At 42.4% G+C, this 11,154-nt stretch overlaps 1 protein-coding gene across 1 annotated transcript; it reads right to left on the bottom strand.

Moving 5' to 3' along the window:
- Nucleotides 1–18: 18 nt before the first annotated feature.
- b9d1 (B9 protein domain 1) lies at nt 19–3,172 on the bottom strand. The gene is made up of 7 exons (XM_035180280.2): nt 2,953–3,172; nt 2,740–2,808; nt 1,613–1,724; nt 1,431–1,527; nt 1,266–1,328; nt 641–708; nt 19–429 (listed from the first exon to the last, which is right to left on the bottom strand). The coding sequence occupies exons 1-7, from the start codon at nt 3,013–3,015 to the stop codon at nt 272–274; spliced, it is 630 nt and encodes a 209-aa protein (XP_035036171.1). The 5' UTR covers nt 3,016–3,172; the 3' UTR covers nt 19–271.
- Nucleotides 3,173–11,154: the final 7,982 nt, after the last annotated feature.

Genomic DNA, 11,154 nt, shown 5'->3' with positions numbered 1-11,154 from the left:
TAAAAAACACAGTAAAACATGCAAATATTTTGAAAACGGCCTAAATTCAAAATTATCTAATAAAATATTTTCCTCTATCATTTCATTTCTAAACATTTTACTATAAAACATTTGTGCTTATTTTATTTACATCTTGTGTTCTTGTGGCTGTGGCACTGCACTTTACAAACTGTGGCAGTGGGGGGTTGTGTTTTCGTGGCAGTGGGGGACCAGGTATCCTTGAGGGCCCAAAAAAAATAACAGCCACAAGTTCTCAAAGTCTCTCGTGTTACTACATCCTGTAGGTTTGTTCTTCTGTCGACCAGGCAGACGCATCAGACGGCTTGTTCGCAGGACTCGATGGCCCCGTGTCATAACCCAGTTTCTTCATGTCTTTAGTCAGGATGTGAAAGGAGACGCTGACGAAGCCTTGGGAACGAACCCGCGTCACTACGACACAGAAATACACGTAATTAAAACAACTTCATGTATGAAATAACAATATGAAAAGAAAAGCCATCAGTCTGCTTCAGTTGAGGTAGTTTTGTTACACTGGTCCAGATACACTTAAAGTAAACATCTACTGTTACATATCTAACACATTACAGTTATGTTAATGTCCACAAAAATAAATAATAATTCAGATTTAAACACAACAAACCTTCTCTGCCTTCACCCTGAGCCACGACTTTTGGGTCTGTGTACTCGGGCCGCCGTCCCAACAGCCAGCTAAACGAGAGGGGGGGGGGAAAGGGTTTAGTGAAGTCAGTCATTCTACAGTTAATCATGTACAGAATCCACACAAAGATTAAAATAATGAATTAATCACTGATACATCTTTTTTTGTACAACAAATTTTCATAAATATAAATCTGTATTCAACTAATCATAAGATATTATGCTCTTGCTCTTCTAAATCACTTCCCTCTGTGGTGTCAGTGACGTGTTGATGTTCTTGTTCATACCACTAACAGACAGTGCAGTAGTTAAAGAGCACAAACACACTTTCCCAGGTCAAGTGGAAAAACACACCTTGCTACCAATGCTGCTGGTTAAATTGCAAATGCAGATGTGCACCTCTGGACCAGTAAGTATCTTTGTGTGTGTGTGTGTTTCCATGCGTTGACAACAGCAGCTGGGAAGCATCACACACTGATGTGGCGTGTTCTCACAACAGGCCTGAGACGGACACACACTAAATATTTTATAACACTCTGCTGCCTCAGCTCAGCTTCACAGCGGCTGAGACGCAGAGAGAAAGCTGAACGACCGTCCACACGTCTCACCTTGTGAATTTCTGAAGTCTCCATGTGGGCTCGGGAACAAACATGGGGACAGTCCTTGTGTGTCTGGGAAGTGATAACAAGCAATATGCACGGCTGCTATTACAAACAAGACCTTGGTTAATCATTGATATAAAAGAAGAGGAAGTGAGGGGGGGTGATACTGACTGTCCAGAGGTTAAAGGGATGTGTGTTGCTCCGTAGCCCCGGACGACGTCGTTGCCGAACACATCTGGACCGTACACGCTCACCACCAGCTGAGGCCCTGTGAAATCAAAAGGAACTCCCAAATGAATACTCAGCTTCTGTGTGTGTGTGTGTGTGCGTGTGCGTGAGTGAGTGCTGCTTACATCCTGATGGGTTTGTGCTCTTAAAAGTTGTCTCCAGTGGGAAGTTCCATATTAGTTTGTTTGACGACTGGCTGCCTTTACAGGTGATCTGAGTGATGCCTTCCTCCAGCCCCTGGAGACACAAACAGACACACAAACACTTTGAGAGAAGATGATATATAACCATAAGCTCTATTTTCTATAAGTTATTTTTCTGTTGCGGCTGCATGCCTGTGAAAAGCTCATCATTATTCAGACTTTATTAAAAAGTGTTGTTTTTAACCCTTTGGGGATATTAAAGGATTTCTTTACATTAGATTTAATGAGCCTTAACGGAACAATTACACCTAACAATCATATTTTACTGCAGCGCTGTTATTGCAACAAACATTCTCAGCAATTTATAATAAAATTAGCCCCTGAACAGATGGAAGTTAAAGAAAGAAACATTAAAGCCAAGTTAATTGTTGTAATATCATTTTGTAAACGTGACCATCCAGGTAACCAAGTTATTAATGTTAGTAAACTTAACATTAATAACATTAAAGATTAACTGGCAATAATAACTACATACTAAAGTGTGTTGGGGGGGTGGGGGGGAGGAGGACAATCAGATTTATTGCCAAGTTGGTTTTCAACATACACGGAATTAGCTCTGGTGTGAGGTGCATGAACATTAAGGAGAAAAATAGAAGTACAAAAACTAGACAATTAGATTAAACATATAAAAAAGAAAGTAATGTATATAAGTATGTACATTATTTTATGATTTCTGCGATTAAATGTAAGAAAATAGTGAATGATGCCCAATTAACAGATCAAAACATCACTATGTTACTTTACAAAGTCATTACATAGATTAAAGGAGCTAATTTTATAATTTTTAAATTCATAGGTATTTATTTTTTTAGATGACTTCTCTTGTAACCAAAGTTTTGGGAACTGGACCAAAGTACTTCACTGTACATGCATACAAAATACTTCTGTGAGTACAATTAGTATTAAATACACAGTTTGTGTTTCCTGTAGCTGGATGTAGACAATATATTACACAACTCACATCTACATAACTCTTGAATTTTAAGATTAGTGCATCAATAGTCTCTCACTGTTTGTACAATAAACACAAGTTTCCCTCGGCTACTCACTGAGATCGGGGCCCAGTCGTGTCCGTACACGAAGCAGTATTTGCAGTAGAGGTTGTCGTACTCTGGAAACTGAGACACAACAACAAACAGATGAGATGAACGTGCACAACGAGACACACACAAGTCAGATTAACACAAAGATGAGCTGCTGATGCTAACTGGGGTTAGCTGCTAGGCTAGGCTAGGCTAGGCTAACCACAGGGAAGCACTCACATTGCCTCCCTCGATCTGTCCGTTCACGATCAGAAGAAACACGGACGGGTCGCTCGTGGCCATCACAGCAGGGGTCGGTCAGTAAAACGGTAAACAACGCGGTGTTATTCAGGTTTATTCGGATCAGTTGAACAGAATCTCGATGCTAACCAGTGAGGAGCCGTCCGTTGCCAGGGCGACGCTTGCTTCCCATCCAACGGGTGCCCGCTTGGTCCAAACCGAACCAGAGCGCGGAAGAGCTGCTGGAATTAAAAATGTGCTAAAAAAGATTATAAAGCGAAAGAAAAACACTTTAAAACAATGATATTTATCATATGAGTGGATTTTTACGACTTTAATTTAATTTGTAATGATAATAAATGTGTATTATGTAAAGAAATATAAACAACTGAACATATGATGTTCTCTTGTTTATTTTGGAAGGACTTTCAAAATTTAGTGTAATAATTTGCCTAGAAAACAGTGTTGACTTACAAAAACGTCAAATTTCTTCTAATAATGTAGGAAAGAACATTTGAATTCAATAATTTGATAATTATATCCAAATTTTTTGAAAAAATTTCAAAAAAACACCACAACTGTCTTTTTACACGGACTCATTTAAATCGATCAATTGTAAAAAAAGACCACACTCTTATATGAACATATGTTAAATGAATCTTTCGACTGGACCCCAAACATGTATTTAATTTATTTTCACATCCTTCTTTGTGTTATCATTTGTTTTGTTTCTTTATTGTTTGGTTTCCTGCTTGTTTTTGAAACCTTAACCAATTAAAAAGTCTCAGTACTGAACTTTTGTTTTTTTATTGGAAAGGACGTTGATTGTAAGATTTGTACTTTGCAATTTAAAACTGTCCACAAGATGGCGGCAGTGTTCCAACCACACCTGACGCCAGACACGCGCTCACCTCACCGGAAACTAAACGTCCACCTGTTTACACTGATGCATCATGGGGGTTTTCAATCAAACACAACGTGGGCTGAGCCAGGATGGAGATGTCTTCATCTTCATTAGTCCCCCAGTCTGCTGAGGAAGAACATGAGATGTGGTGCCAGCCTCAGAGATGCAGTAAGTGGACCTTGAGGAGTGTTTACACCCCCCCACCCCCCCAGCTCTGAGTTTAACCCAGCTAAAGAATAAACTTTGTTCAGCAAGTCACATTTGCAACTGTGGTAAACAAGAGTATAACAGAAAATGGTTATTTCTTTAATTAATTCCCACAAGAATCAACGGAGTGTGTTGTTGAAGCTGAATTAAATATTCCCCTGTAAACACAAACAAAACATTAATTCTCAACTAGGTAGCTTTGTCCAGTCCTGTGTGACAGAGGGTGATTTATATCTTTGGTTTCTTGCATTTGAGCAGAAATTAAATTGTGTATTTAACATTTATTCCCTAGAATTCTGTGTAATCTACTGCGGTGGATGCTTTCACACAACGCAGCTACATTTTATTTATAAGTTATGGGAAAACTTTCAATTTCTAGGCTGGTTTTGTTAGAGGAGAGTTGGCACCCGGGGGATTTGGACTGTTCTCAGTTTTGTGACAACAGCTACAGTAACTACATTTGGGCAAAATGACCAAAATGTTACCGGGATAAAAACCCTAAAATGAGTCAATATTCATAATTATCACGATACATCTCACATTATTATTTCTGTCAAGTTTAAAGACTTGATTTTTTTTCTCCTCCCGAGTGAAGTTCGTGTTTTTAAACTCTTCTTTATTGGCAGAGAATGACAAACACTCAACAAATCTAATCTATGTACGAGCATTACCTTGTTGAACCTTTTTCTTGCTATTTATACAAATTGTACTGTGGTAATCATTGATATTGTTTTATTTCCCAGCCCTAAATTCAACACTGACATTGAATATGTATTTATATTGTGGGAAAAAGTTTAAATGTGTAGACTTGTCTTGGTTGAGGGGAGTTTGCCCCCTGGGAATTTATTTAAACTCCACTCTGGCTGTGTTTCCGTTCAGTTTGACAGTGTTTACATGTGAATGACAAACTGTGCTGTAACAAACAACAATTACAGATACAGATGATCCCACTAAGACGCTGTGGGGAGTTTGTGTCTACTACACAGGACTTTTCACTCATAATAGCATATATATACTTAAGGGTAATTATCGGGCTACATGTCCATTAGCTTCAATTGTTCAGATAATTAGCTGTTTTAGATTTACTGTGGATAATCAACTGTTTCTATCAGCTCTGTCACACACACCATTAATTTACCCCTCAGTTCGTCTCTCTATCCCCCCTCGTTCTTTCTATCTCCCTTTCTTTCTTTCTTTCTGTGTGTGTGTGTGTTGCAGATAGCAGCGCCCACCCAGCGCCCCCCTGAGTCTCTGACCTTTTTATTCCTGCCCAAACAGTCGCTCTCTTCTCCTTCCTCCATCCTCCATCCTCTCTCTTTCCTCTGTTCATCAGCTCTCCACCCATCGTTACCCAACCCCACCCGTCTCGTATTGAAGTAAAGGGACACAATCATTTGACATTCAGCATCACACAGTCGGCCAAAAGACATCAGCCTCCCAGACATTCAAATAAATGCCAGTACGATGACATTGTAGCCTTGTGATAAATGCAAGCAGCCCTCCGCTTCCTGTTTCCTCTGAGTACCTGAACTTCCTCCTCCTCCTCCTCCTCCTCCTCCTCCTCCTCCTCCTCCTCCTCCTCTCACTCTGTTCATTTTGGAAACAGTCGAGTTTGAGGAAACACCGTATCCAGGTTTGGAAACAATGAGAATTCACGGCACGATCAAAAATATTATGATCACTTATATAGAAAAATGAATAACTAGGTTTTTCATGCTCAAAAAAGGGGGTAAGGCTCCAAACCAGGATACTAAACGCACTCATTGATTCCTTACTTTCTCCCAACAAACTCCTTGTCTCTTCCTTAAGTCTCCTTCCTCCTTCCTGCAGCACTTTCCCTCCGCCTCCAATCCAACTGCCTTCCTTTTGGCCCCCCACCATCACTTTTCATCTTCTTCCCAGCAGCATCCCTTCTTCACTTCATCCCACCACTTCACTGGCCCTCCCTCCTCTCCACCTGCCAAATATGTGTCTTTGTGTTTTCTCCACCTCCTGCAGTCCCCCTTGTCATTTTTTAAATGCTCCATCTTCTCCATATTACCTATTTTCCCTCTCGCCTCCTCCCCCTTTCCTCCCTTCTCTCAATGTCCTGCCTATTTTCTCCTCTTCTTCTCGCCCCCCTCCCTCTCCATTGTCCGCCTCCTTGTCTCTTTCTCCTCGATGGAACATGTATCATTCCTCCCTCTTCTCCTGTGGTGGCTCTGTCCTTCTGTCTCCTCCTCTCTCCGCCCTCTCATCTCCCACAATCCTTTTTTCTTCCTTCCAAATGGTTGACTTTGAGTCAGACCATTAAAACTTGCTGTGGAGTGGCCTGTCAGAAGGATTATCTGGTGTTTTCCTTCAAATTCTACAATCTGTGTATGTGTATTTCAAAATAAAAGTCCATAAATTAGGCCTCTAAAAACACTTTATATGTATTTCCACTGACAAATAACTAGAAAATGAGAATAACACATTTCACGCTCGTCACCTCGTGCGTTTCACAGGTCCCCTTGTGATTGAAAGTAACACATGCTTTGTTTGTGTGTTCCTTATGGACTTTTCTTTCTATGTCATAGATCACACAATGATCTCGAGCCTGGAGGCTGCAGCACCTTGGAGAAAATGTCTCGCTGAAGTGCCCTTCACAGGAATCTACTCGGTGAGTGTGATTCATTTAGAACACGGGTGGAAAATAGAGGGACAAAAAAAAACAACGGGTAGAGCTTTTCTTATTGCAGCTGAAGCACACATGCATACACTCACCACACAATCCCTGCTCAGTAACAGAACTGTTACAAAATATTATGTCTGACGAGCTTAATCCAGTGAGTCCTGTTTATCTAATTTTCAAACGGCTGCAGACACGGAACAGACGCAGCAGAGAAAGGAGTTGCTGATGGAGGTTAATGTCTGGAGCTGTGTGTGACTAATGGTCCGTGACCGGGGGTTCACACACTTTGCTCCTGAGAGACCTGCTGTCCAAGAAAAGACTTCTCTCTTGGTTTTGGACTGCCGGTCACCGTGAACATTCAATTTACTGATATTTTATGGGGCAGAAATGAGTTGGAAAACATAATTGACTGATTAATTGATCGTAAAGGTAATGACCGAGTTAGATGCATTGCTGGAAGGAACGAGGGGAAAGAAAGAGGGAGGTGATGCTGTGGGTTCGGTTTTGAGACGGAAAATTTAAAGATGCAGTAGACGGAATCACGAACAGATTTAATAACATTTTAGCATAGCCAGATGCACGTGCGTCAAATAGAATGCCAATAGGAGTGTGCTCTCTCTGAACTGACCCGTGATTGGTCAAATTCTCCCGTCACAGGCCACATTACCAGATAGAGAGAGATTTTAACATCTTCCTAAATTAAATCTTCCTATTAATTCCATAGCAGATATTCTCAGAGGCTTAATGAAGAGATCTACCTGTGACAGTGGAAACATTTACCCTGTGTAATAAGTCACTTTCACTTTAATGAGCTCTTCCTCCTCAGCGGAGCCGTTCTGTCGCTCCTTCTGTTCCTGGACAGACTCTCGGCACAAGTTTCTCATCTAGGTCGTCTTCTCATGTGCCAAACTCGGACTTGCTTTCTACTCCGGCTGAGTTCTACAGTTTGGTGTGGTGCATGTGGGTGTGTTTGTTTGTCTGTGGTCCATCTTTGGCCCACTTTCTTTTATTCCCTCTGGGAGAGGCACCATATCTCCACATCATATATTTAAATTACTGCCCTTCATGCTACGCCCCCCCTTCTCGGCCTCCCCCCCAAATGTCTCTCCGCCTCAGACTCGGAGTCCTCTCATCTCCCACGGGCCCATCTGTCCAGAATCAGGCTGTTTAGGCCAAAGGCTCATTTTCAGCCATCGTGAACATCAGAGCAGATTTTCCACTGAAGACATATTTACACTCAAATCAATAACTTTTACCTGAAATGGATTTTTTTTGACATTTTGGATATAAGATACCGCCACCAGGGGAGGAAATCACATAATGACACCTTTAATTCTCACGTTGTACCTCTTTCATTTAATCCAAAAAACGTGACTATAAAAACGAGACATCGCAGTTTGATGAGCGGTTGTTTCTCACTTCCTGTGCAACTTAAGCATTTGTGTTATCGCTGCTGCCGGTTTTCACTCGACTCTGTCATGTTGTTTTGCCAGAGAGGGGGAAATGTTGGCAGTACAAGGAAGATACGGGATTCATATATTTTTCATATTTTACTGGTTTTTAGCAAGGTGTTTTTTATTAAATATTGAAGAATATGCTACATGTGACATAGTGACTATGTGTCTCCTACCCTTGATTTTCAATGGGAAAGCTATAATCTACCATCAGCATTTCTTTATGTTCAGATAAAACCTGTGTGGCCACAAACCTCCCACAAAACAAACTCACTTTGCACGTAGGTTACTGTAGAATCAGCTTTTAAAGGCTCAGGGGCTACATGACTGGAGAGAGATGCACTTAAACTTCAGCCTCGTCTTTCCTTCGCTGAGAGCCTGATCTGCCCGCAGGCTACGAACCGGCTCTCTACCCTCCGCCGTCCTTCACCGAGGAGGAGACGGAGGAGGGGGTAGCGAGGTGTTACAAGGGGAAAGTTACAGGGACCAAAAAATGACAAATCTATTGCTTTCTAACGACAGCTGGTTTAAGGGACTGTAGAGGAGTGGGCAGTGATGGAGAGGAGGGAATCAAGCAGCTGATGAAGGTGGACGGGGGGGAGGGGGGGAGCAGAGGTTGATTTGAAGAACTCAGAGGGGAGCTTATTTAGATATTCATCACTGGAGTGAGTCTTTAAGGTCAGCCTGGCCTCCGTAGCTCCCCAGAGTTGTAAGTCATGAGGCTGTTGGCTCTGGCTGTTTAAAAAAAAAATCTCTTTAAATCCTCCAGCCTGTCGGAGAGAAGCAGATCCTGTGCATCACATTTCTTTAATTGATACAATTCAATTCCCCTGGCTTTTATATCTGTAACACTGCTGCCTGTTCTTTCCACGTGGACGTAGAAGTTAATTAGTCCCAGATCTGTTGTGCTCAGTGAAATTTCTCCTGATGATAGAATCACCTCAGGATCCTGATCATGAAACATACAGACGGTAGATTGAGGGTTCAGGGTTACAAGAGTCGCATGAGATGACGTGTCCCTGACATCTGCCTGTGGGGGGGGCAACTTATCGTACAAAGGATATTCACCATCTTGTCCTATTTTTAAAAATACAATCACAATCACCTATAATTTAGAATTTATGATTCTGATACAGTGCACAGTGTTATAGTAAAATGTTAGAACAGCCTCAAACGTATTCATATTAATGAATGCAGATATTAGGGAGTAGCAGTCCTGAGCAGTTTCTCCTGCTGTACATCGACATGTGCTGTCGTTGCTGTTGCTCCGCGTCCAGCCGTCATTCCTGTAATTTCAGCTGATTATCTGCAGTCGGAGTGGGAGCGGGCCAGAGAGGGGCTGTAATCTGCTTGTACCTTTCCACCGGCTAATCTCCCACATCTGCTCCGGCACCTGGCGTTTCCGAGACACGGCTCAATGTGCTGGTTGAGCAGAGGTGCACCTGATAGAGGGACCTCAGTGACGGGTAGAGCAGATGGAAACAAAACCCCAAACTGCACTAAGCTAAAAGACAACAAGCCTTGGTATTGTGGCCTCTTGTGTTTTACCTGCTGGGATGTAGAGGTGCACAGACAAGACCTGAAACTTTCAGAGGAGTTGGTGTTTTTCTCCCTGGTATTGACTCATTCTTTTACTTAAAGCCAACCTATTATTATGAGATTGAATGCCCTTTCTCCAAATAATAAAGCCCAACCTCTGACTCTCCTCACATGCACGTCTTATCGTGATGACGGGAAGCTCCCAACGAGTCAGACAGAGGCTCCTTATCTCACCGGGAGAAAGAAACACTAACAAGGTAACTGAAAAATATGTGTCGGATCTCAAAATTGGCTCCGTACACTTTCTTCTGGAGAGACTCCAGTTGAAAAATGAACTAAATTTATTGCTGTGTATAACAAGAGATAAAGTCCATTTGGCACTTAGACTCCTGGTGATGTCATCACTGTGGAAAGGGAGTGACCCTGTGCGTAGAATAGTAAAACTCCTGGAGTCTAGACACTGGATCTGAAGGAGACGAGTGGACTCAGCTGGACTCGACCTGAACAGCAAGAGAGAGGAGAACAGATTTAAAGTTTGGCAGCGACCACATGATTTGGCCGAATGAGATCATCAGTTGGATTCAAATCTGATTGGAGCACCGTAAGCAAACCAACAGTGCCGGAGACAGACTTTTGATTGGATGGGACATGTGGGCACGGTTGCATACACGCGTGAAGCGAGTGTCACAGGTCAGAGTTCACCACTAGAACCCCTGATGCGGCCCAAAAGATCATCTGTCACCTTTTCCCTTTATGTGGTCAGATGGAGGAAGCCAAAGAATGTCCTGAGCTGTGTCTTCGCGGCTGTTAGCTCATGATCTACAGCGGTTTCGATGCCATCTTAAGTACAAGTCATTCGATTAGATTATTGCTCTGCGCGGTTCAAACAACCAAGGACATTTCACTGTAGCTGCTGCAGCACACAGTGTGAAACCAGTAGCTGTTGATGGTGCTGAGACAATAATCCTTCCCAGATACACGGTTAAACTAATACAAGAGGGGTTTCAGATGACTGCTGGCGCTTCCCCAGTCATGTGGTCTGAACATCACTGAGATGTAATGGGGAATGATGGAGCCTGGAGTGCCTTGGTTACGTAATAAACCATTCCCCCGTGCCTCTGCTCGTTCAAACGCTTCACCTTCGTTTAAGCAGGCGAGCTGTTCAAGGAGCCGTTCTTACTTACAGTGCCATCCTGGGTAGGAGGCTCATGCTGCTTAATTTCCATGAGAATAACTTTCCACTGTTGGTTTGTTTACACCATATCCAGGTCCGGTTGCACTGACCCTGATGTCCGGTGCAGTTTTACAGGCATAGAAATCAATCACAGTCATAATTATGAGTGGGAAGTATCTTTTTTTTCCAGTGTGTCACATTTTAAGTTGCTGCACTTACTGCAGCTCAGTCGCCCAGATAGCAAACTCATCACCGGGGTGTGATGAGTCCT

Source organism: Hippoglossus stenolepis, chromosome 16, assembly GCF_022539355.2.
Source record: "Hippoglossus stenolepis isolate QCI-W04-F060 chromosome 16, HSTE1.2, whole genome shotgun sequence".
Classification (NCBI taxonomy): Eukaryota; Metazoa; Chordata; class Actinopteri; order Pleuronectiformes; family Pleuronectidae; genus Hippoglossus; species Hippoglossus stenolepis.
Note: the sequence above shows the minus strand (reverse complement) of the source record. Positions and strands in the feature narration are given on the sequence as shown.